The sequence below is a fragment of the Paroedura picta genome, chromosome 8 (genome assembly GCF_049243985.1).
Source record: "Paroedura picta isolate Pp20150507F chromosome 8, Ppicta_v3.0, whole genome shotgun sequence".
Taxonomy (NCBI): Eukaryota; Metazoa; Chordata; class Lepidosauria; order Squamata; family Gekkonidae; genus Paroedura; species Paroedura picta.
The window spans coordinates 35,080,637-35,107,493 of NC_135376.1; the positions used below are offsets into that span (position 1 = coordinate 35,080,637).

The following is a 26,857-nucleotide window of genomic DNA, read 5'->3' on the forward strand; positions in this document are numbered from 1 at the left end:
ATACTTTACTTACTGTATTGCTTCCTACAGGATCAGTCTGATCCTCAGTTATACAACTGTTTAAATTCCATTGATGTGAATGAGGTCTGCGCATTGGAAATTGTGGGGCTTTTTGCACGCCTTCAAAATAGCACAATGGTTGCCAATTGAAAACGCTACTGATTTGCTGTTATGCACAACGTCGTCGACAATCTGCCACACACCTGAAACCAATCTGCAAAAAGTGCTTCCTTGTAGCGCTTTCAGGGAAATCCCCAAAAGTGGATTCACCCTCCGGAAAGCGATACACTCCTGCAACCAATCTGCAACACTAGCGAAAAAGACCTGTGCGTTAACATTGTTGTGGTTTCTACAAAGTCCCTCCCCCTGGCTCTCTTCTCTGATCTTCCGGCGAAGCGATCGCCATTTTTTTTTCTCCGAGCGAGCGGGGATAAACGCACCCGCGAGCCTCTTTCAGTTTAGAGGCTTCCCCGACTTCAGTCCCTCCCCTTCAGTCACTAAGGACAAAGAACAGAGAAGCCCATTTGCTGATGTATTTTCCCTTTATTTTTTACACATTCATTCAGCCGAAAATCGGGCCCGTGAGAGGGGGGGGGGATTTTTTTTTTCACTCGGAGGGAGCGTGGCAACGATGAAACGACAGCTCAAACACACTAGGCAGCTGGATGGGTCTCTCCGTTGCAACGAATTAACACAGATTCGTTGCAATGGGTCTGTTTTTTTTTTTAAAAAAACCTTTCTTAAAGGGAAAGGGGCTGTTTGGGAGCATGCTAACGGCTGCCCATTGGCTGCTTGACGGCCAGGGGCGGGACGAGCTTGGCAATAGCGCTTCCTTTCTAGCGATTTCTGCCGAGACCGGAAGCCTGTGGGAAACGCTACAAAACGCAACTGGATTCCACTACAAAGGCAGGTATGCATAACGACGAATTCCACTATTTTAAATGGCGATTTTTCATTCAGTGACCAATTTGCTACAAAGATCCCGGTGCTTAAAGCCCCTGTATATACCACTGTGAGAGTGGCGGTATACAAGTCCTAAAATAAAATAAATAAAAAATATAGAATTAGAGCCTAAATATATCTCTAATGCAGGCTTCAATGATTTTAACGAACCTAAATATCAAAAGATATTAAGTGCCTGATTGAGCAGTTTAAGATAACTGTCCATGAAGATTTGCAAAAATTATATTTTATAAATATTTGTGTTCTATATTAAATAGTGACTTCGGTTCAATACTGTCTATTAATTCCAGGTAGCAGGAAGGATGCCAAGGCTCCTGAGAAATTCTCAGTGATCCTGAACAGAAGTACAAAGCTTAGAATCAGAATAACAGAATTGGAAGGGGCCAGACAGGCCATCTAATCCAACCCACTGCTCAGTGCAGGATCAGCCTAAAGCATCTATGAAAAATATTTGTCCAGTCGTAGCTTAAAGACTGCGAGTGAGGGGCAACTCACCTCATCCTCAGGCACTGAACTATTCTGACTATGCTCCCCCCCTGATTACTAGCCATTACCTTTCTACACGTAATTTAAACCTATTACTGTGTGTCCTGTGCTGCCGACAGGAACTGCTCCCTGTCCTCCTCTAAGTGACAACCTTTCAAATACTTAGACAGCTGTCATGTCCCTTCTCAACCTTTTCTTCTGTAGGCTGAATATTCCTAAATCCCTCAGCCTTTTCTCATAGGGCTTGATCCCCTGGCTCTGGATTATCCTTGTTGCCCTCCTCTGTACCCTCTCAATGTTGTCAATTGTCCCTTTTGAAGTGAGGTCTCCAGGACTACACACAGTACTCCAGGTGTGGTCTGACCAATGTGGTATACAGCAGGAGTATGTCCTCTTGCCATTTTGATGTGATACCTCTGTTGGAACAGCCCAAGACTGCATTCTCCTACTTTACTGCTACACTACACTTTCTGCCTATATTTATCTTACAGTTCAAAGGATTAGGCTTTATGGTAGCAATTGCTAGATATACAAAGGTCCAGAAAAATCTGGATTAAAAAAAATACTCATAACAAAGGGGTTGGAAGGGGTTGGGGGGATTTGGAGAGGTTGAAGTGCATCTAGAAAGTGGGGGACCCTTGGCCATACTAGGGGACCTGGCAAACTTACATTGATTCCATCCTTCAGATTACCCATTTTCTCCCGGAAATCTAATCTCTCTCGTCTGGCAATCAACTGTAATTCCAGGTCCCACCTAGAGGATAGTAACCCCAGAGGAAATCTTGGGACCTTTTCCCTATCACCTTCTCAGTTGTGGCCCCTACTCTGTGGAATGCACACACTCTCCGAAGGCACCAGGCCCTGCCAGCCTTCTTTAGTTTCCACAGGGCGTGCAAGACTAAATGGTTGAGATTGGCCTTTGTAGAGCAATTATGTTGTTTGGGCTGTTTTTATTTGTGGTGTGGAGCTAGCCACAGATTTTAACAGATTAATATTTATGTTAATATTTTATATTTATTTGTTTTTGTTTTATCTTATTTATCTTATTTTAATCATATTTATACAGTTTTAGTTTTGTAGGTTGCCAAGTGGTTCTTTGGGTGAGCTGCAACAAAATAATTTAATTAATAAATAATAAATATGGTTGGCTTTATTTATTTTTGGTCATACATGATTTCCTACCCCCCCCCTCTGAAGTATCTTGTCCCATACTCATCCTATCAAAACACCTTTGAGCCACAAGGAAAGGCAGGATATAATTGTTTAGTAAATAAAATAAATGCAGCCTGCATGTGAGGGACTGCGTATTGATTTCTAAGTTGAAGAACATGAAGTTCAGATTCCATATTTATTTGTAGACTACTGGATAGATGTGATCTTCCATGTTATGTTCCTTTTCCTTTGTAAATTATTAGTAAGAAAGTTCAGAGTATATTAATTATTCAGAACCATTTGGCTGGCATGTATTTATGGAAATTGTGGTTATCTTCTGCACAATAGGTCATAGATTTGTTGGAATCGCAGTGGCTCAGTGATCATTTAAAAACCAAACACCAGTGCTGCTTAGTGCCCTTTTGAAAAATGTATGGAAAGGTTTCTGAAACATCCCCTCATCATTCCCAGCATCTCATAGAAGAGTTAGACTCAGTTTAGGGATTGAAGGCATCATAAACCTCATGTTGTACAGAAAAGCATCTGGACAATGTGATCAGGGAAAGAGACACTCCTGAAGCCTCATCTTGCATAACTTTGAGGTAAGGTGCTTCTCCTGTGTTTTAGTAATATATCAGGTTTAGTCTTCTTCACTTGAATTTTGGAGAGAGCTCCTCTTGTGTATTACACCTGTCAGCTGTAATGATATGTTCCAACCCGGAATGGGCACTAGAACTCCCTAGGAAAACCTCTCTGGGGATGGATTTGCAGATATTTCAATCCAGAAGTCAGAAACCCATGATCAAACCCTTGAGTCCAGAAGCCAGGTGATTTGGGAGGACAAGCTTCATTTCCTGCTATACATTTTCACACTGCAGGTTTCAGTTTTTCAGTATGAGAAACTACTCCATTATGTGTGAAGATTGCCATTTGCCTGTTTCCATCAAGGAATAACCTGCTGGATTTCCATGTCACTTCACCTGCCAGCACTCAATGCTCAGTGGTGGTAGTAAATGGGGGAGGAAAAACAACATTGTGTGGCACTGCAATGTCTATCAAAAAAGGACTTTGCCATAGAAATCCTCAGGAGTCCTAGAGTGCTGCATGACAAAGTGACATCACTTGTTCTTCTTTTTGGCCAGAATAGGATGTTATGGCATCACACACTATAGAGTTGTCACCGATGTGGACTAGCTTAGAAGCCTTTGTTTGTATGAGAACTTTTCCACAGTTATTGGATAAGTATTTGGATGTGTGGAGTAATATCAAGCTGTAAGATTTCACAAAGGCCACAGTTACATTTCTCAGGAATTCTGAGTCAGTCTGGATTTCAGTCCCTCCCAAAGTGAATTCCCTGACTCTTCCTTCACTAAAATGTAGCAGAAAAAAATGGCATCCCATAGATTATGCCACATCTGGACTCCAGCCTTTTCTCCACTCTGACAAATCTGCTTTACTCTAAGCTCCCCACTTTTACAAGAATAAACACTGCTATCCAATTACACTATATAAAATAATATACAATTATGTTGAAATGCAGTATAGAGAATAATAAACAGACTGGTTATTTGTGTATATAACTCACTGTAGTCAGCATATGTGTCTACAGAAATGGAAGATAAAAGTAGAGGAGGAACAAGGATTTTAAAAAAATAATCTATGTTAAATTTGGTAAATAAACTCCCCCTGCCTGAAGCTTTATCCACTTTCTCCCCGACACGCTAATTTTCCATGTGCAAAGAGTTGATGGCATGTGAGGATGTCCTTTGCACAAACCTCCATTTGCAGAGAGTCTGCACCAAATGACTTTTCTGAGAACAACCCTAAAGTCTATGAGGTCTTGGACTTGAAAAAAAAATGAGTTTCCTGTTTCCAACAGAATGCAAAAGAAAATCTAAGCACTATCATCCCTTAAAACCCAAGTTTATATGTTGAAAGAACACTGTGATTTGAATGTTGCCTTTAAAGCAAGACAAGTAGTTATAGCAGAAGTTGATCTTACACACTAGATTCAATTCAAATCTGTCACCATGTGACAAGACACCATATTTTATTACCCCAGACTGGAAGCTTAGCTGAGTCATGCTCAACTGCTGCTCTCAGCAGGAGCCTGTAAACTGGCCCAGCATATCTTTGTTAGATGTTGTTGAGATGGAATCCCTGAGGTGCATAATATGCTTGCACACAAATCCTATAAAGATAAAGCTGGGCATATTCTGTCCACTGTAGCAAAAGCAAACAAGGTATTTATCTATGTTGAATTGAATTCTGAGCTATGTTTAGATGATGCTTACTGATGGACAGATTTCAGATGCTGTTTTTATCCATTGGCATAGGGTACAGTTGTCAGTAAAGTTAACAATGCACTAGTCTGGCAGAATGTTAAAGAATTGTGTCTCTGTTTAATCCCATTTACTATCTCATGCCAGTATGTGAGCCGGCTTTATTGTATGAGGCAGTCCATACTCATAATGCAGTCATAACGTGTTTCCAAATATGGTGTGTCTCAGGCTAATTTAATATATCTAGATACAACTTCAGGAATGCAAAGAATCACTTGATTAGAAGCAGTGACGGGTGACTGCTTCCACATTTGAACCACAAGCAGCACTTGAACACTGGAAAAAAACCCTATAAAAAGCAAACACTCCATTGTTCTTAATCCCACAGTGAGTATTTCACTTATGAATATTTTTGTACTACTTGTCCCTCTCTCTGTCTACTGTCTGCCTGTCCTACCTGACAGAATAACATATTAATTTACAGAAGAAGTTTTCTCCTTCAGTGGAGGGAAGTCATCCAGAGTGGTTAGGTCACACCTCCGCCAGCTCCAGGCAGGGCTTTGAAACTTTTTTTTGCAAGTCTGTCCTGATTTGATCAGCTAACCCTCCATTCTGGATACTCCTACAGCTCTGGTAGGAAGCTCCAGCCTAGGTGAACTTTCAAGATGGAAATAAAGTGTTAAATACATTTCAGAATACTTAAGGTTGTTAGGCTCTTTGGGGACAAAGAAGAAGACTCATGTCCAAAGATTTGTGCACCAGAGATTGATTGCAGGAAAACCTCCCAAACATGACAGGAGCTAACTGACCTGAAGCTTTGAGTCTCAGGATGGCCTTCGAGGTATCAGTGCTAAGGCTTCAGGAAGAAGCAGTCAGGTGGAGTGAATGTAGGGCAGCTCTGCCTTTGGTGACTTGAAAGTTTCTGGGCAAGCAGAAAGCAGGCCAGAGGTTTCAGAGATCAGGTCAGTGTTTTTTTTTATTGGGGGGGGGAGGTAAAGGAGATTTTGGGTCCTGCAGCAGAATGCAGGAGAACTTGTTGATTCTGGGGCCTGTGACATTGGGATTTGTCACTCAGCAGACTGGTGAAACCAGTCTGTGGCGGAAGCGATGTGATGGTGGTGCCGTTTCCTCCTGTGCTTTTCAGCACACCACAGGATTGAATGTTCTAGCCTTTCATCTCCAGGTTTGCCAGTTCCCACCTGGCCTGCTGCAGAAACAAGGGAGATCCTGGGGTGCAAAAAGTCTTGATCCAGGAAAGATGTTTCTTCCCATTCTCTATTATGATCCTCTTTGTCTATGGGAATCCCTTCTCCTTGGCCACCTATGTCTGTAAACAGATTAAAACAATTTAGGAAAACAAAGTAAGCTCCAGACCATGACATGCCACCAACTTCAGGCATCGAAGACAGAGATAGTAGAAAATAATAATCCAGTTCCTTTCAAAGCTGGTGAGGACCTATGCAAGGCAGAGAAAGCAAGGATTTTAGAGGCTTCTGCCCCCTGAGGTACCACTCCCAATTTCTACAGAGATCTATCGCCTCCAATGACCAGGAACCAATCAGTTAAAAAGCCTACTGCAGGACTGTCTGATAGGAGACCAACTTCAGTCATTTGCCAAGGTCTGAGAGAGGCCAGCATCTGGGTGTAAACTGCATGGAGCTTTTATTCCAACCCCAGATCGATTCAGTCCCTGCCCTCTACACAGAATGAGATTTCCTTTTGGATTTGGGGCGATTTAAAATTTCCTTCTGCAGCAAGAAGGATTGATCCGAAGTGACCCTACCTTTATTGTGTGATATTTTAGAGTGATTTTAAGCCAGAATATATTTTAAAATTGCATTGTTTTGAATCGTGGCTCTCCTCCATGGTACAGGACCCGTGATTGGCCACAGGTGGTCATGTGACCAATCTGCCTTAAAGGAGAAGCCCCTAATTTCTCTCAATTTCTGTTGGTCCTGGATTTTTATTCCCTTCTCTGCCTTTTTCGATCTTCTCCCCCTCCTCTCCAATAAAAGAAAGAGGCTCCCTGCTTGGCTCCTCTCCCCCCCCCCCTTCAAGAAAAGAAAGAAAGAGGCTTGGCTCCCCCCCCCCTTCTGAACTACCCTAACCATGTGCAGAAGACTTTCCTGTTTCAATGGGGAGGGGGGGGGAAGAGGAAGATCCGAGTTCAAAGCGATCTGAATTCAACAGGATTGACAATGGAAGAAACAAAGTAAGTGCAGACTCTGCCCTGGATTTTGTCCATAATCAGGAATAGATAGAGAACTGAGTTCACCTCCTCGCCTCCACAATGCTTTATGCCTTCCCTGATCCCAAAATCAGGACAGAGATGACATCTACCATGGCAAGCCATTCATCACCTGCTTCAGATTGGGGGCATGGAACTGGGTGGTGGGGGGGGGAGGGATATGCCCCCATGACAATGTTCCCAAATCCACAAATTCTTATTTTCTAGTGAATCTCTGTGATCCATGCAAACTAACCCAGAACAAAGTATTTTATCTGCACAAAGTCACTGATATAACTTGGTTCTTCAATAGAGCTTTTGCTGCCAGCTTGTTTGAAAGCAATTGCATCCATTGGGGAGGGTCTGCAAGCATTAAAGTAATAGTAGAATAATAACAAGTACTCAGTAGAGAATAGTTAAACTAAAGTTTTGTTTGTTTAAAACTTTTTGCTGTCAGCAGTTACAGAACTGGAAAGAATGCAGACTTGAGGCTTTGCAGGAAATTAAAATGTTTTGCAAATACATTAATGTATTCATTGTTTTCAGTTGTTTTGTAATTTAATATGCTCCTTGGGCATTACATCTTCTTTCAGAGTGACTGTGTTGTCTGAGATTTACAGTGTTTTAGCCATTACACCGGGGACATATTTATTCATTCTGTAAATTAATTTAAAAATCAAAGAATAACATTCCTGTTTCAATGTAAGTGTAAGAACTGTACATGCACACTCAGATTTTCATCATGCTTAAAGTGGCTTGTTTCCCACGAAAAATATTTGCTGATGGAAGATTTTTGTCAGTGAAGCACAACTTTTTCATTCCCCTCCTATTGCAGACCCAAATTCCCTCCCCCATATGCTGGTGAGACCCCTAAGGAACAGCATGGAAGTGGTCAGCAAAAATTCACGTTTCCATCAGCAGAAATCCTCAGCTGAGAGAAGGATGAGCATATTTTATCTGAGCAGTGATGAGTACTCACATGCTACTCATTTGTCTTTTCATGTTAGGCAGTAGTATTGCAAACTAGGTAATATTTTCTCAGAGTAGTGTAAAACTACTCTGCTGGGGAACTAGTACCACCAAGGTCTACAAATCAGGTATGATTTCAGTTTATTCATCACTCACATGCAGAAATCACATCTCCCTTGAATTTAACCTGAGATTCTTTACTTTGGCCTCATTTTCTTAAAACGTATTCCAAAGAACACATTTTTCATATTGTGTGTGCATAAATTTGGATTGAGACATTATGTGTATATTATGCATAGACATACACACAGATGTAGATACTTGATAAATTGTGTGCAAAGCCATTAAAATATGAATTGATGTACAAAACTATCAAGCAGAGAAATGAAATCTTTGACAAAACTACTAAAGAATCCATTATAGATTCTGAAAGACTTCACCCTTGAAGTACCACATTGTTTCAGGCTCTTTCTAGGGCTCCCCAGATTCTCTAGAGCAGCTATCCCCAACCCCCGGTCTGGGGATCGGTAATGGTCCATGGATCAGTCGGTTCCGGGCCACAGCTCCTCCTCGTCCTCCTCCCCGGCTGCTGCCTCGGGGGCTACCTGCCACTCTGCCGCTGGCTCACCTTTGGTGCTCTCTGGTGGCCGCCATGGCTGGGGTTCCCCCTCGGCATGGCACTGTGCAGCTGCTGCTGGCAGTGCCCCCCAGTGGGCGGCAGGAAGTCAGGGGCACCGGCGGGAAAGCAAGTGGAGCAGGGGATCAGGCGGCGGTGACGTCCCACGGCAAAAGACTATCCCCCTGGCCTCAGTAAAATTGTCAAGTGTTGACCGGTCCCCGGTGATAAAAAGGTTGGGGACCACTGCTCTAGAGGCTTCTCTTTCATGCCACTAGATCATGTTCTTATACTGAATATTCTGTCATCCCCCCCACTATCTCACTACTCAGGAGGATAGTGTTTTTGGAATCAACAGTTGCAATTTTAACATGACTTAGAATGGCCCCTATCGCTCAGAGAAACCTACTCTCAAGTACACAAAATCTGCCCAAGATCTCTGGCCCCAGAGAAGTGAAACTGTCTTTATCCAGAGCCAGTGCTTTTTCTGCCCTGGCACGGGCCTGGTGGAACACTCTTCCAGGTGAGGGATTTAAAACAGCTCTGTGTAGCCTGCAAGACAGAGCTATTCCATTGGGCCTTTGGTTGAGGCCCATTGAACACCAACATTAACTGGCCTCCCTACACAGAAAATAACATCCGGATACCATTGAATCTATATCAGCACAGCACCTTATTCTCCCTCCCTCCCATCAGTTTTAATATAACTTTGTTTGAATAACTGAAATGTTTTAATTTTAATATATTTACATGGTTGTGAGACACCCTGAGCCCCTGGGGAAGGGCGGCATAGAATTTTTTTTTTACTCCTGTATTAATCCATTCTCATAAATTATTATAAGGTTCTACCCAACACTATTGTATATTGTGCTATGCTTGCAGTATAGCAGTAGTACTCAGTGACTTGGAAACCATCTCTAGCTCTTCTCAGTACCCTTCCCAAGTATGACACTCGCCCTCTTGTTCAAGAAAGTGGAAAGGTGCTTGCTCAGTGGGAATTGTGGTTGGCAGGTGGTTCCCTCCTTGAACAGCTGCCAGTGGAAGAATGGAAAAGCTTTGAGCATCCCTGAGATGTAGACCTTATGCTAGGATAGAAGTATTTGTGGATCTTTGGGCTAATGTTAATTTAGAATGTGGTTCTCTGTGACTAATTGAAGAAGCATGCCTGCATTATTGATATTGTTGCAAGATAGATAGTTTTACTCACAAAGAAAATCTAGTTTTGAATTATTGCTTTTGTGCAACAGCAGTACAGTATTCATTAATGCATGCTTGCAGCCCTAGACAGGCAGGGGAAAGGGCTGAATGAGGATACAGGCATTGCTGGGCCTAATTTTTGAAATGCTCAGTTGTCATGTCAACATATACATAGTCAGCAACAGAGAACCTTTAACTGCTAAGCATGAAAGCATTTCTCTCTTTTTTGTTCAAATACATAATATTAGTTAGAGTTGTACAACAAATACAGAGGCGAATTTTAAGGGAACTATAGACGGAGCCTACATACTCTCATGCAATCTGCCTTTTCCTGTTCTCAGTATATGCCATATGGAAGTCATATCTAGGTTTTTATGAAAATTCCTTTTCTGATCCAGGCATACTTCCCCCTGCCTTTCCCCCCAGTTTCTCCTAGACTAAAGTATCATCTGTCAATGCCATCTTGTCATTGTCACCATTTCCCTATAAAGTTCAGAGTGTGAAATGCTGTGCATCTGGTTATGGTTTGCACAGGTGGAGATGAAACTTAAATTCTGGAGTTAGATCACCAGAAAACCTCATTCAAATCCCTGGTTTCATCTTGTGTTCACCTTGTTGCCAGTTGTGATGAGTCTTCCCTACTGTTTGTTTTTCATGATCTGACTCCTTACCTATTATTAACTTTCCCAAGGGCCCTCTTCCTGGACCCCTTTTTCATGTATCTGTGTGCCTTGCTAGGAGGACAGGCTCATCTTCAGCTCCTTGTAGCTTCATTTATTCTCTCCAGATCCATCCACATTTAGAAACCCAGGTAAGGGCTTTCTCTAGCCAGTTGGCTGGCCCAAACATACTTGGTATAGTCAGTCACTTTTTCCTGCCAATTGGAGGCTCTTGGTGCACCTCAAGAATCTTAGCTGCCTCAGGGTCTACAGCATACACTACAGGAAGAAACTTTTCAGCCAAATGGAAGTATCTCTCTAATGGTGTTAATTTCTCCCTTCTACCTGGGTAATGCTAGTGTCCTGAAGGATTAGGCTGGTAATTTCTTGGAGAAGTTGAAGAGGGGGCAGAAACTGTGGAGACATCACTTCCTGTTTTGTAATAGAAAGTGACATCATAATGTACCACAAATGTTTGAATCTCTGTGGTTTTTACCATTGAAATTTGAAAATTTATAGAGCATCATGATGTCATTCCTGTTCTGAAACAGAAAGTGATGACCCAGTATCAGTTGATGCTGGTTTTCTCCATTTCCCCCCACCACTCCCATCGAGTATCTGATGAGATTGTGCTTGCCTGGGCTATCCAGTTGGGGCATTAAATGAGTAATCACAGCATTTTGGTATGCAGTATAAAGTATGTGATTATAGGGTAATCTTTTCTGTGTTGGACATTAAAGTGCTATCTTCCTTGTATTATGAATCAGCCAACGTGGGCTAGCTCATTAACTCCTCAGCATGTTAAGTTCCTGATACCTCCAATCTACAGTCAAAGCAAGTGTGGAATCTCATAATAACTTGGCTCCTTCCCATGTGCTAATTTTAAAAGACTGGCACTGTAGATGTAAATTTTCCAGAGGTGAGCTATATTTGATCAGCTGTGTTTGGCCATCACGGACACAACATCAGCTGCAATGTCAAGCATGCTGTGAGCACATGATAAAATGTTTGAACAGAACTCTTTCCTTGGAGGATAACTTTAACCCATTATCATGAAATATTCACTGCTGTGTGTATATATTTTAAAAATTCAAAGATCTGGATAAAGACTTAAAGTGCTTAGCATTTTTATGCCATCCAAAAGACTGAAGCATGTACATGTACTTGTGATAATTTGTCCAGATACTTTGAAATTATAACAATTCTTTAAATGAAAAGAAGTGAGTCCCAGAAATCCAGGGTTTTCTATCTTCGGTTTCGGTTCATCTCTGCTCTACTGTGAAACATTTCTTTTGCATCACAAACAAATACATATCAGTGGAATGAAATATACCAGTGAAATGAACTACAAATATAATCTCCATAAAACCAACTCATACTAAATAATTTGTATAATATTAATGTGGGAATATATTCAAGTTATTTTTACTGTCAAGTAATTTTTAGTGTCATCTAAATTAAGGGATTTAGAATGAGAGTACAATTAGACATGTAGCCATGCTTTCGGTTTTATGTTTGTTTAACATAAAGTAGTTGTACTTTTCTTTCTTCCTCAGCTATTTATTAAAGATCTAGTTTATTTCAATTATTTAATCATCTTAATAGTTTTGCAAATCTTTCTTGATTTTTTTGCAAGTCCACAATTGTCAATTCACAATTTCTTCTTTTCTGCCTCCTATTTATACTGCATGGCTATGGTTAGACTTTGTCTAATTTGATGAGTTTTGCTCTCTTTAAGGGAAAGAATATTGGCACTTGGGTAGAATCACTGTGTCAATTCCAACAGATAATTTATACATCTTCAAATCAAAACTAGAATGAATACCATCAGCAAACATTTCCATAGCATTTGTTAGCGATTCAAAGTTCTTCAAATATATTATAGCTAAACTAGGTTTTTTCACTCTCTCAGTTTTGCTAATAAGGATGCACATTTGGCTAATCAGAGCTGAAGAAATACCCCAAAAAAAACTTATTGATCTTTTTGATACTATTTCAGATGAAAATAGATTTTGATATTTTTTGGTTATCTGAAATCACTGTGCTCAAAAAATTCCAAAAATATTCAGGATCTTCTAGAAATGTGGATAGCTGAAGGATGTTTAAAAGGGTTATCATCCTTTTAAACACCTTCAAAGTTCACTCACACCACAGCTTACAAAAGGCATTTATATTTTAAAGGGACTACATTATCTTAAAATGCCTTTCCCCCTCTTCCATTGGAGAATGAGGGCAACCTTTTGGGGAGCCCATATAATTGGACCTCCTTATCCTAACTTTTTCAAACTTGGAGCTTTCTTTGAGGGGAGGCACTAATAGCTAAGATGAAAATCTGGGGTCTCTTGCTTTAAAAAAACAGTCCCTGAGCCCCAGATATCCCCAGATTGATTATTATATGCTATGGGGAACATTGAATATAATTGTCCCCATAGGGTATGATGGTGCTGAAAAAAAATGGCATTCCTCAATACTGACTGAATACAAATACCAAACTAGTATTGGAATTTGGGAGTGTTGTGAAATATCGATATTTTATGAGTTCAATATTTATTTATAAAGGAATTTATATCCCACACCTACACTTGAAGGTGGGTCACAAATGCAAAATAAAATACATGAAGATATACTAAGACATCAATTATTTATAAAGAAATGTATATCTCAATCTGAAAAATTCTGTATGTTTGCACATCCTTAGTTGCAAATGGAGGACTGAGACAGGTAGAGGGTGACTTGCCAAAGGCCATGTATTAAGTTGGTGGCAGTAGAGGGATTTTAATGGAGGCCTACCCTTGACCTGGAAATTCCAGCTGGTGCAGAATGCAGCTACTAAGGTCCTCACTGGTACACCTTGGAGGGCCAATATCCAACCGGTACTGAGGCAGCTGCATTAGTTGCCAGTTCCGGCAAGTTCAAGGTTTGGGTTTTAACTTTTAAGGCCATCTGCAGCATAGGCCCGACCTATCTGAGGGACTGCTTGTGTCCTTATGCTCCCTGCAGAGCTCTTCACTCTGTGGGTACCAATCTGTTAGAGGTCCCTGGCCCCAGAGAAATGATCCTGGCCTTAATCCAGGCCATGGCCTTTTTAGCCCTGGCCCCAACCTGGTGAAATGAGAGTTGGAGAGTTGAGGCCTCTGACAGAACTATTAACGTTCCGCAGGGCCTGTAAAATGGAACTCTTCTGCCAGGTGTTTGGTTGACGTCAGGTTCTTAAGATCGCTGGGCCTCCCTCGGGCTGAGGCTATGCTAGATCATCAAGTGGACCCCTGGTGATAGTATGTAGAGGGGAGAAGAAAATTTTACTTACTTGATGTCTTATTGGGGTGCTGGTTTCAGGGGAGGGGGTTTATATTGAAGGTACGACATCTTTGTAATCTGTCTTGAGCTTCGGAGTAAGGCGGGCTATAAACTAAATAATAAATAAATAAAAATAACCCAGGACTTTATTATCACTTACAGTGACTCCCTAAGCAGAGCTGCACTGTGCAAAACCCACTGGCATCAGTGGACTAAAGGTGAAACTCCGTGCATAGGACAGCACTGCTGTCCACTATCTCTTCACTCTTCTGCACTGTCTCTCATTAGAGTGATGGAGACAGATAAGCTCTGTAATTTGGTGGAATGTTTCCATTTCTTAATAGGGCATGGGACACAGTCTTTCTAATTAAAGCCCAGGAGGTAGATATTAGAGTGTTCTAATTAAAATAGATTTGCATTTAAGTCACTTTCTTTTTTAGGTATTCATTGGCTGTAAAATTTCTACACTATCCAATCCAAATAGGCATCCTTTCCCCCCAATAAGACTGAGTGTTGTACTGATGAACCAGTTATTAAGGATTGTGGGAGGCAGATTAAAAGTGCATGATTTTTAAAAACTCAACAAAGAAGATGGTAAGTTGTCTGCTTTGTACAATTGAAGCGGAAACTCTCTTTTGTGATAGAGTGTAGTCATCTGCATGAACCATCATTTTTCCTAATTAGAGAGCTGGGACTACCCCATCATTCCAACAATTTGATTGTCTGAAGCCATCTCATGGTGCCTTATAACTACGGAAAAACAACATGCCATTAGGATAACTGATTGTAATGAAAAGGTCACTCTTTTTTTTTTACCCTGCCAGATGAAGGATTCTAATTTAGACAGCGTTAATAGATAATCTAGTCTGAACTGAAATGTGATGTAATTTGACTTCCATTTTCTAGACTTAATAGCCTAAAAGGTTTATGACAAAAGAATATGTAGCACTGCTCAAAAGCTTCTGACTGGCAATATCCTCTTTACATTTTGCTTGCTTCATAAAGCAAGATTTGTGTAGGCAAAGGCAAATACAAGAAACCAACATTTGTTGCCATGAGTGGCAGCTTGCTGTGAGTGGTGGAATATAAATCTAAATGATGATGATGATGCTAATGATAATAACACACCCAAAGAGCTAATGATGTATTTACCCACCTAATGAGGCTGACCATGGAAAAAATCTAGATGGAATGATGTATGTTGCTTACGTGCAGGTCCACGTTTTATTGTTTATATCCCACCTTTATATCTTCCATTTTATTGTCACAACAGCTCTGTGGGGTAGGTTAGGCCGAGAGTGTATGACTGTCCCAAGGCCACTCGGCTAGCTTCCAAGGATTTGAACCTGGGGCTCTCAGATCCAACACTCTAACCCCAACGCCGCGCTGGCTCTTTGCATTGCTAGTTTAAGTAGCTTTTTCTGGTCTGGGAAGCATCCTATTACAGTCACACTAACACAGAGTACAAAAACCTGCACATAGAAATGCCTTTCTGGAAAAAAGGTAGCTACCACTTTATTGTTTGTAATCCATGTTGCCCGGCACACATAAGTGTCCATTTTCGAGCTATATGAGATAGAATATATAGAATGTTGTCACAAATGAGTGATTGTTAGACCACTTGTATGCCCAGCTCATCCGGGCATGCTGTTTCATTAGATTTCACTGATCCAAGGCTATACATGTGATGAATGCAAAAGCATCCTGGGTGGATCTGAGACTGTTGCTTTTTACCACTGGTCCCCTCCTCTTCTTCTATAAGTGTGTTCCTAACTGATTCCTTAAGCATCCACTTTTCGGGTGTGAAGTATTAAATAGGCCAGAGAAAGGAGTGATGGCCTTCGTATCTCTTTTTCAACATGAGATGCATGAGACACCATGAGATATGTTTAGTAATGAGTGAGAGAAGCAGAGAGAGGTGTATGCTGGAGTGCTTGGACTTCAGTGACATTTATTTTCACACTTAAAATTTGCTTTAAAGCTTTCCCCCCATCAAATAAAATGTGGTTTGTATTTCACTTACAGTGAAAAAAATTAAATAGAGATGTCTTGGCCAATACAAGCTGTTTTATTGGAGCAGAGCTGTGTTGTTAATGATATTGCAGTTATCGCAGTGTCAGTCTTTCCATTATAAACTCCATTTTCAGAATTTTACAGCTTGCTGTAAAAACCTGCTTCAAGCTGAAACTTGGCAAGCTAGGCCTCTGTTTGGGAGTGAACCATTTTAAATCTGATAGGGTTTTTTTTCCTGCACTAGGATTTCAAACACATTCAGCATTATAAGTTATAGCCTCTTGAATGTTATTAGAGTAGCAATAGTTAGAACGATTTTGAAGTAGTGTAACGATAGCCAGTCAGGTGCAAATTGTCTACACAATGGGTTGCTTCAAACCCATTTACTAATGGAATGGGTTAATGTGTATAATTTTCATCACTCCCCAGTTCCACTTCAAATCCTCCTTTTGCCCTTATGGCCCTTTGCCCTCTTAAGCAGCACGTTAGAGACCATTTTGGGATGCAGCAAAATGAGGTTAGGTAAGACAGTTTTATTCCATGGAATTCCCTTCCATCAATGGGAATGAACTTGGGTTCTTGTTGACTTTTTTGTCACTATGATCTAGCTTTGTTCCCTTCCCTTTAAATCCCTGATACTGCAAGAATTAAAGTAGAAATGGCTCCTCATAATCATTTATTTCCCAGTGCTGTTTTATTCTCTCTTCCTTTTAACTACTCTGAAAATCACTTGGTGTACCTTGTATCTCTCATTAGATTTGTAGGACTGGAAATAGACTGATATTGGAGACCTATCATGCCTAACTTTTAAAGATGTCCACAGTAGTGGTGGAGAGTGTAATCACTTTGCCTCTTGCCTAGCTGGTCTTCTGGTCTCTTCACTCCTCCATGCTGGAGGGATCAAAACTATAACTGCAACAGAAATGTAAGATATGTGGAGTGGGATGGATGGAGCAGTAGGGTAGGAAGCAAAGCTGTAGGAATTTATGCATAAACAACACAGGATTAAGAAATTTTGGATCAGTTGCTGGAATGAAGATCTGTGTTCAAGACAAGATCTGTTGATGTCTATTTAATCTAATGGGTTTAGAAACTGCTTTAGCACAACTTTATGAAAAGCTACTTTAGTATTACATTATGATTATAGGGGCATATCACAACGTATTTCTGCAAACACATAGAAAACTTTTTTAAACAAAAATATCCAAATGTGAAACTATTGTTTCTTGACAAATCCTTCATTAGGTCTATACACTTCGGAAGTCAATGTTTCCATCTCTCTAACCCTTCCCCAAAGAATTCTGAGATCTTTGATTTATACATCAAAACAGTAGTTTTGGCATCCTTGAGGGACTCCAGTTGTGTTCCCTTTAAATGTACTTTGAGTTTTAAGAACAAAAAGAAATCTGAAGTTGCAAGATCAGGACTTTAGGTTGGACGGGGAAAGGTTTCCCAGTGAAATTCTCATAGTACAGCCCTTGCTACCCTTACAGAATGAGCAGGTGCATTGTTGTGATGGAAGCAAATTCCTCAGTGAAACTTTCCTTGCCTTTTTCTCAATGCAGTTTTCAGTTTTTTTAAGGCTGATTCTGCACCGGCAGCAGCACTCCGCCGCTGGTGCAGTGCTGCAGAGCTGCATGCTCCACAGCTTTCAGTGTACCCATGGGGGGCACATTTAATCAGGGCACCTGGTCCACCACATGGGGGGCCCCCGTGGGAGTTTGTTATTTTGCAGGAAGGTGGGATTGGAATTTTTTTTAAAGCCCTGGTTCACCCTGCAGTGCTGTGAAGCTGACCAGGGCATTTTTTACCCTCCCCCAGCCTCCATAGGGTGGAGTGGAGGTGGACCTGGGCTTCTCATCCACATGGGCCTGCCATGGGAAAGGCCCCAGTAGCCCCCACAGCATGAAAAGGGAACATGGAAGAATCTTCATTCCCTTAGCATGGAGCTACTGAGAGCCCAATCTGCACCAGACCTGGGAGAGCACTGGCCTGGTGGCGATGTCATGTGGATGCGGGGATTAGTACCGCATCCATATGAGCTCCCTCATGGCCTTTTTTGCTCATGCAGAATTGACCTGAGGCACCCTAATGAGACTAAGATATCACTGAGAGCATTTGTCTGCATCCATCCAGTGATCACAGAGACTTGACTTTAAACATGTTTTTTCAGAGTAAACCCATGCATGTATGAACTGGAAACCTTGTAGCAATATCTTTGATTTGTTACTACAGATTATTTGAAATTGACTTTAAATGCACCTTATCTTTTATACAAATACATTTACTTTTCATGACCATTGCCCAGATACTGTGAAATATTGTGTGGCATAAAATACAGTGTGGCAGTTTTGCTTGTTCTCTAGAAACCTGCCAGAAGGCTAGTTAGAATGTCATTTGTCAATCAATATGGGTCTTTCCCAAGGCAGTGTTGGTCTGGCAATTTCATGCTTGAGACTGATTTCCTCCCATCCCTGAAAGGATGTTGCAAGTGAAATGACTTTAGAACAAAGTTTGAGTCTAGTTTTGTAATTTGATTACTGGTCTAGTACCGTAATAAAGAGTATTTGGATTTGGAGTCTAGTTGCACCTCTATGGCCTACACAGTTTTCATCTTCATGCACACTTAATCAGCATGTGAGCACAAAAGTTTATACCCAGAATTAAAGTTTGTTGGTCGTAAAGGTGCCATTGGGCGCAAACTTTGTTCTTATGCTTCAAAACAACATGGCCAACCCATCTGAATAGTTCTTAATGTGATGCTGAAATACCTGAATTTGGAGTAGAAGTCTTAAAACCTACATCAGTATTGGTTGATACAATCTCAAAAGCCTATCAGCATTTTCTTCAAATGCTGTAAAGCTTGGATAAGAAACAAGCCCACTTCAGAGCCCAGTAAGTTCTTAGTACAATAATGTATTAATATAATGTTATAGTCTGTTGGTTAGATTATAGTTTGTGTTGCTGATCTGTGATAAGAAATTACTGACTTTTCTCTCTACCTTCCATGTCTTCATTTTTTGCAGCGGCTTTTGAGTCATTGCTTCGCTTGGCTGAGAACCACACAACTTCCCTCTTTGAGACTGTCTACAGGTCCCTGTCAAAGGAGGCAGTCGAACCTGTCAAAGAGCTCTTTACGGACATCTCTCTCTACCTCTTGGGTGCTCAGACCACAGTGGAAAGTGCTTTTTCCCGGTTCTTTGACAGCCTCTTCCCTTTGGTTTACAGCCGCCTAATAAACCCAGGAATTACAGATTTGTCAGAAGAGTATACAGAGTGCTTGAGGCTAACGCGGCAAGATATCAACCCATTTGGACGGTATTCGAAAGAAGCCATAACTGAGCTGGGAAAGTCTCTCTGGGCAAGCAGAATGTTTAATCAGGCTCTAGGGATGGGCATTGAAGTTCTGAATGCCACTGAGCATGCCACTTTGACGAAGGAATGTAGCCGGGCATTAGTGAAGATGCAATATTGCCCTCATTGCCAAGGCCTCACACTTATCAGACCTTGTGAAGGATATTGCCTAAATGTCATGAGGGGATGTTTTGCTAGTGTATCAGAACTGGATGCTCAGTGGAGGGAATACATTTATACCCTGGAATATCTGAGTAACGAGATGGCTGGATCTCATGATTTAGAACTGTCACTGGTGGGTATTCGGTCTTCTGTCAATGAGGCCATCTTGTATTCACAATTGAATGGACCACAGCTGTCTGCAACTGTAAGTACTGTTCTCCAAAATAATTTAAAAACTCCTGTGCCTTTTAATCTTTGGTAAATGTTTTGAAGCTAATTGTTTGTTATTTCTTATGCATGCCTAAATTGTCAACAAACCCTCACCCCCTACAACATTCAGAAATTAGTTGGAAGCTTACTAGAAGCCCATTTTGAAAAGAAATTAAGGGACTCTCTGAGAAATATTATTTAAATTGGAATATCAATAGTCATGTTTGTCTAGCAGAAAATGGAGAAAAATGGGATAACCAGTAGACAATTTTAATCAAAGGGTTGATACTGCTCAGGTGAACTTTGTTTTTTTGTTTTATTAAACTAATTTTGATTCTAGCGATCTGTGACAACAGAGTAACATTCAAAGGTAGCTTTTGTATATTACATTTTGGACTTTTTTCCTCTTATCAGTTTTTTTTAAAGATGTCTACTTGGCCCTTTATGCACGGCGCCAGATTCCACGCGCTGGCGCCATGCCGTTGCGGCGGGGCACAATGCCCCGCCGTTTATCGTGAATGCACGGGAGCGGGGCATGCTGGGTTGCCCCGGTGTAGTGCGCTTTACACCAGGGCTAGGAGGCCCGGCCAAGGTAAGTGCAACGCCATGGGCGGGGGAGGTGGGGAGGTGCCGGGGGGGCAGGGGGTCGCCCCTGCCAGCTCAGTGCTGCCACGGAGCCCGCAGGTCCCTTAAGGGACACTGCAGGTCGAGGCTGGGCGGCCCAACAAGCCCGGTGCTACCGATTATGCACAGCACCGGGCCGCCACAGCCCCAGCCTACCCGGGAAGCTCCGGAAGATCACGCGTTCACTTAACGCGGGTCTTCTGGAGCCCGGGGCCGGGAGGCACCCGCACTTGCGGCAGCAGCGTGCATTCTCGGTGATTTTAACTGAAGCGCTGCTACCACGAGTGCGGGTCTTATGGCCTGTGCATAATGGGCCCTTGGGATAATAAGCAAATTATTTTATTGCAGTCAATTTATTTTGTTTTAAAGCAGAAAATTTACTAAAATAAATCAATTGACGGCTATAATGGAAATGTATTTCAATCACAAGTCATTAAATGTTCTTTTAAAATCAAACTTTGTTTCCACAATATAATTACTTACTGGTTATCCCAGTGAGCCTAGGTCAACATATGCAGTTGAATGAGCTGGTGGGATGGAGCATACAAGAGAGCATGCAAGAGAAAATTTAGCATGAAAACTTAGCAGAAAACTTATATAACTATGGTAAAGCTTGAAGGGAATGTTTCACATAGGGGAACATTTATATTTAAACATCCTGCCTGATAAAATGTTCTGGAGAATGTGAAAGTTTGCATATCATTTTGTATCATAAGAAGAAGAAGAGTTGGTTCTTATATGCCACTTTTTCACTACTAGGAGTCTCAAATTAGTTTACAATCGCCTTCCCTTTCCTCTCCTCACAGCAGACACCCTGTGAGGTGGGTGAGGCTGGGAGAGCCCTGATATTACTGGTCAGAACAGGTTTATCAGTGCTGTGGCGAGCCCAAGGACACCCAGCTGGCTGCATGTGGGGGAATGCAGAATGAAACCTGGCTCACCAGATTAGAAGTCTGCGCTCCTAACCACTACAACAAGCTGGCTCTCTACACCAAGACTTACTTGTAAACCCTTTGCCTCACTTCAGATGCTCAGTGGCCAGCTAAGGATTAGCACTAGTGAGGAGAGACAGGTCTGCATGTTCAGAGATACTAGGGTTGCCTGCAGGGCATGTGTTGCCGTGTGTTTCTTTTGAGTGATATTAAATGCTTTAAGTTTAGAGTCCAGCTCTTGGGTGTGGGCAACTGCTCGTTCCAGTACAGAAAAAAGTCCATTTTGTGCCTGCAGCTTAGCGTTTCCAGGTCCCCCTTTCCCACTGGCAGAGGATGGGGGAGTACAGTTGCCCAATCTCAGTTGAGAAACCCTTGGAGATTTGGGGAACGTGCCCGGGGAGGACAGGGAACTTGATGGGGTACAATGTCACAGAATCTACTGTCCAAAGCATCCATTTTCTCCAGGAGAATTGATCTCTCTTGTCTGAAAGGAGCTGGAATCCCAGGGGATCCCCAGGCCCCACCTGGAGGCTGGCATCTGTAGCAGCTAAAAGTGCATGTGTACACATAATATCACATTTTGAATTCATATTTTAGCATGCCATCTCTAACCCTGGATGCTTTGAAATTATGAACCAAAGATGGTTGCTGACTGACCTACTCAGCACATTCTGTTGGTTATAGTGAAGAAGCACTGGTTGACCTATGCCCCATGACCGCCAAACACTGACGTGGTTGTAAGAGTGCACCATGAACAAATGATTTTAAAGATTTAGTGGACAGCTTACCATCATCTTCCTGGTTGTTAGAAATAGAAAGGGGCACTTGCAATACCCATATTTGCTGTAAGTATGTGTTTACGGTCAAATTGCCTATACAGCATTAGTTTGCTATTTGTTCAGCTTTATTTTCTGCTTCAGGAATGTGTGTCTTATGTGAATTTCATTTCAGAAACACCTGGTATTATTCAACAGTAAATATGTTAGTTATGGAAAATGTCTTCCAATAAAAGATGCCTACTTCTAGTTTTCATGTGCCCCGAGGCAGTTTTAATTAACAACTGTGCTCTTTGGAGGAAACGGTTAACGTTTTTTAAATAGCTAAGGGAAGGCTATGTATTAACATAAAGAATTTCTTTTAGCTAATTGAGGACTTGGCAATGAATAATGGAAAGTTGGCTATTTTTACTTAGTTGGTGAAAAGGGTTAAGCAAAGCATTTACTGTCCTAAACTGGGGTGGGGGGGGCTCATAGCACTTGCAAGCAAAAAAAACAACACACACACACACACACACACACACACACACACACACACAAATGCTTTGGGTTGAACTGTAGAAATAGCCTATAGTGAACTTTTCCATTTAAGTCAAGGAAGCTGCCCGAAATACCTGCCTAGTACGTGTGAAAGGTTGCCATTAAGATATTAAACCGCTGTTTGACTCTGTGCATTTCTCTCTAACATAGTACCATTTGTTCAATGATGCTGGCTTCTACCCAACTACTTCAGCTAATGTAGGTCCTCCACAGTCTGCAGCATCAGCAATCATAGCCATTATTTTTCTGTTTCATCTGCTAGAATCTAATTGTGTGCCATGCTGGAAGAAATCCCACTTGCCTTATGGTGCCATCTGGGTTGACCTACAGCTAGCTGGTTTTTAGGAGGAGAATTTGAGGTCAGACTGCCCAAGTGTGGACGGGAGAAATGTGAATCTAAAAGAAGAGAGGCCGATTGGAGGAGAGAAGGGAAGCTGTCAAGAGGATCTAGCCTGGCCCAGCCCTGATAGCGGTGGTAGGGAACTCACCATAAGATGAGTCTTCTTGATCAGGGAAGAACCTGACCTAAGTACAAGACCAAAGAAAGAATTTCAGAGCAGGGTTGTTTGTCAGGTCACCCAGTTATCTAGAGCAAACTCACCCCATCAATTAAAAAAAATCATTTCAGTGAAACCAAATGGAGAAACAAAATAGAGAAAAATACTTATATCAGAATACCTCACTAGCTAAATCAATGAACACTTTGAGTGAAACTACTTTTAGGGGGGGGGGTTGGAGGGATCCCTCTGAGTTCTGAGCACAAATTAGATGGTCACTGTTTAAAGTTAGCAGCTAAATAGGTAAGGGGGTGTCTTTCACTTGTGTCCGCATTAATTCCTAACGATGAGAGTATATCCTAGCATGGACAAAAAAACAACAAAAATAATGGTGGAAGGGTGAAGAGGGAATGAAACGAGAGGCAGAGGAGGTAGGCAGACTTGCAGGTTAGCAAAACCATAGTCGAGGGCAGGGAAAAAAGTGAGAAGCCACTTCGAATGCTCAGCACACACTCTGGATTGCTACGAATTGCCTCCCCAGGAGGGGAGGCAATTCATGGTTTTCCAGAACTCCAAAAAGCTGTGCCATGGCAACATTTCCTCTGGATCTGTGCCTGAGGAACCCGATTTTTGTGTGGAATCAGGGAAATTTCACGCAGCTAAAAGAGTGCTGCCATTAAATTTTAGGTCACTGTGGAAACTCTCTTTGTTAAATATGGAGATGCCAAATTTTTTTTCTTGAATTGTGACAAAGAAACTTCAGTCTGTTTAAGTCAAATGAATTGTAATTGAATAATTATGTTGGTCACAGCTCCTCCCACAACCCCAGTTGCATTTTTTTATATTACATATTGACAAATACCTTGACTGACTAGACTCAGAAAGCTGTGGTGGGAACAAACTCTTTTTATGCTGGACATTATACTCTGAATCTTCATGCTCATTAGCCTGCTATTTTGTTTTTCATAACTAACAATATGATCCAACTTGATTAAATCAGACATACACTGCAAAAATTTTTTAACCAAAATAATAAGAACATGCAAATAAAGTTCCATTTCCCCCTTAAAAAAATGTTAAATCATCATATTATAGGTTTGCGACTGATGTCCATATGAAGACCCTCCATTTCGCTATATCTCGTTTCCTCAGTGGACCCACATAACCAGAAAGATAAGTCTAAAAGAGTGCCCCAAGAAAAGACATACATCCTAGAGCAGTGATTCTCTCAACCTTGGGGTCCTGACCCCAATTGGGGTCGCCTAGCTCCTTCCGCGGGGTCACCAGGTTGGTGGCCAGCACAGTGGTGGCGGGGAGTGGCGTCAGTGGACACTGGTGGTGGGCGGCGGCTGCGGAGCCATGGCACTGGCCACCCTCACACTGCCTCCAGATGTTGTGCGCTTGTGTGCGCACCTGCAGTTGGGGTTGCGATGTTACAGTGATTGAGAACCGCTGTACTAGAGGAATTCTTCACGGCTGCAAAAAGTCTATGAAGCTCAAAGAAGTACTTTTTTAGCTAAAAAATACACAGGCATGACCCTGTTTATGAGTTTTCGGACCTCACCTGCGTGAGGTAATGCGCAGCTAATTCAAGAATCAGAGAATTTAACATTTATAAGCACAACTCTCTAGTATTTGGAAGGCTATTTTTATTTATTTTAGGAAACTGAAGGGAGCTAGGCTCGGAGCCCTGGCACAACTCCATTTTCAGTTTTTGATTATTTGTGTCAATTATTCGTTCCATGTCTCCCCCATGTTGTATGTAAGCCGCCATGAGCCATATGGAAGGGCGGTATAGAAATCAAGTAAATAAATAGTATGTATAGAACCTTTTCAGAAAGATGTTTGTGGATAAGCTAATTTTGCCATTTCTGTCAAGAAAATCCCATAGTTTCTGCAAGATTTCAGTGTTCATTTATGCAGAGGCCTTGTTTCAACTCAGTAGTGCTAAACAGCTTTGGACAGAGAGTAATTACACTCCTAGTGGGATTAAGAAGCTTTGTGAAAATGAAAATCAGGCCATAAGCACTGATCTCGACAAAGATATGAAATAAAAATTAATTACATGGAAGATATCTGGTATTCTTTGGCATCTGACAGGCTAGTAATTCAAAATTATCAATAATATATTGCATCTAATTACAGCAGATAGAAATTATATACTAACCTGACTTTTCAGTTATTTTATTAAAAATGTTAATTTCAAGAAGCGTAATAGTTTAAGCAATTCATTGCTTAGATTTCTTGAGGATTCAAGTGGCAATCAAATTCAAATATGATTTGTAGGGACGGCAGTGTTTATGATAGTAATACAGAGTTTATATTTTATAAAATATCTTCATCCTTCAGGATGGCAGTGTTTATCATCATCCTCTGGTATCCTTGAAAATAATGCTAGCATTGCCTGTTGGAGAAGATGTGTGTTTAGTCCTTAACTAAGCCAAGCCAAGCACCTTCTCCCAAGCAGTACTGCTGCTACAGGTCCAGGTAACTGGGCAGACAGGTACTTCAGTATACTGTCAAATTAACCTGGCAAACTCTAGGGCAACTGATTCCAGGCACTAACAAAGAGTCTGATTGCACCCTTCCACAAACTTAGGATCTGGACTTGTGTCATAGGATTGAGGAGGTATTCAAGGGATCTTTGGACAGTCATCTGTTAAGTTTCTGCACACACAGCATGGTTTAGGATTGGAACAATAATTTCCAACTCGTGAATGTTTTATGTTTTGAAAATCTTGAAAGGTGTATTGCTCAACCAAGCCTTTCTGCAGTTGACATTATTCATTCAGCATATTTTCACCCCATGGGTTGGATCTAGCATAGCATTTCCAGGGATACAAGGATGACTGCCTAAAGAAGGGGACTCTTGTCCCCCCCCCCACCTTAGAACCAGGATTTCAGAAGGCATGTGTTCTCCAAGAAGCTATGGATGGTTTATACTGGAATAGCACACTCTATTATTGCAGTAATTCTTTGGGGTATGCTAGACTGTGTGTGTGTGTCACTGGCTGAGTACATATTACACCTGCCCTCCCCAAATGCATTTTATGCATTGTATCGTACAGCTTGCTCCATGACCATCCAGTTCTGATAAGAGATTTTTGAAGTTTTCAAAGTTTAGATTGAGAAAATACCAAATGGATTGGAGATACCAATGTGAGTGGATTGTTGAGAACATCTAGAACCAAAGATGCAGTTCCATGAGGGAAACACCCTTGTTGATCTGTTGTTATGTGCACCTTGAAGAAAGAATCTAGAGACTTCAGACAGATCATACAATGAGAAACTAATATGCAGTAAACTTGTCAAATTTGAAAAGGAAATAGCCACCACGTGAAGAACATAATTTTGTTTGGAGTGAATTCATAGCAACAAAGAGCACTTGCCAACTCATTATGAACTGCTTGATTAAGTGGGTTGAACAGCCTCATAAAGTGCTCCTAGAGACTTTGAAAGAACACCAAGAACAAAAGCATAGGGGCTTCTTTCCTCAGTATGCAACTCCAGGCAACCTTCATGTGCTGTCAACAAGCCTAGAAGCCCAATCACTCTTTAGGTTAATAAATTAAACAATTTTTTCCACTATGCATTTGCAGCTAAAGAAAAATAATAATTTAAATGAATTACACGGCACTTGAGAAACCCCAGCACATTTTTTTTCTTGGAAGTTTCAGTTGCTTTCTTTGGCCATGTGCCATTTCCCCCCTTGGTCAGACCTGGCTGATGCTCAGCTCTGATCTGAGAAATTCAGGGATTCTTTTTCAAGGCTTGCTACAGGCCCTGAAAAATTCTTGCTTCCCATGATGCGGTTCCCTGCCATGTATGAGCTTATCTTACTGCCTTAGCTGGTGAATTCAGTAAATGATGACCTTTGGGCAATATTCAGGATACAGAAATC

General features: G+C 41.4%; 1 protein-coding gene across 3 annotated transcripts in view; it reads left to right on the top strand.

The window, feature by feature from the left end:
• Positions 1-26,857, top strand: part of LOC143843240 (glypican-5-like) — a 471,566-nt gene that overhangs the window by 98,286 nt on the left and 346,423 nt on the right. For all 3 annotated transcript variants that reach the window (XM_077349002.1, XM_077349003.1, XM_077349004.1), the window contains exon 3: positions 18,888-19,582. In XM_077349002.1, the coding sequence (XP_077205117.1) occupies positions 18,888-19,582 (695 nt within the window). The remainder of the gene's footprint in view (positions 1-18,887; positions 19,583-26,857) is intronic.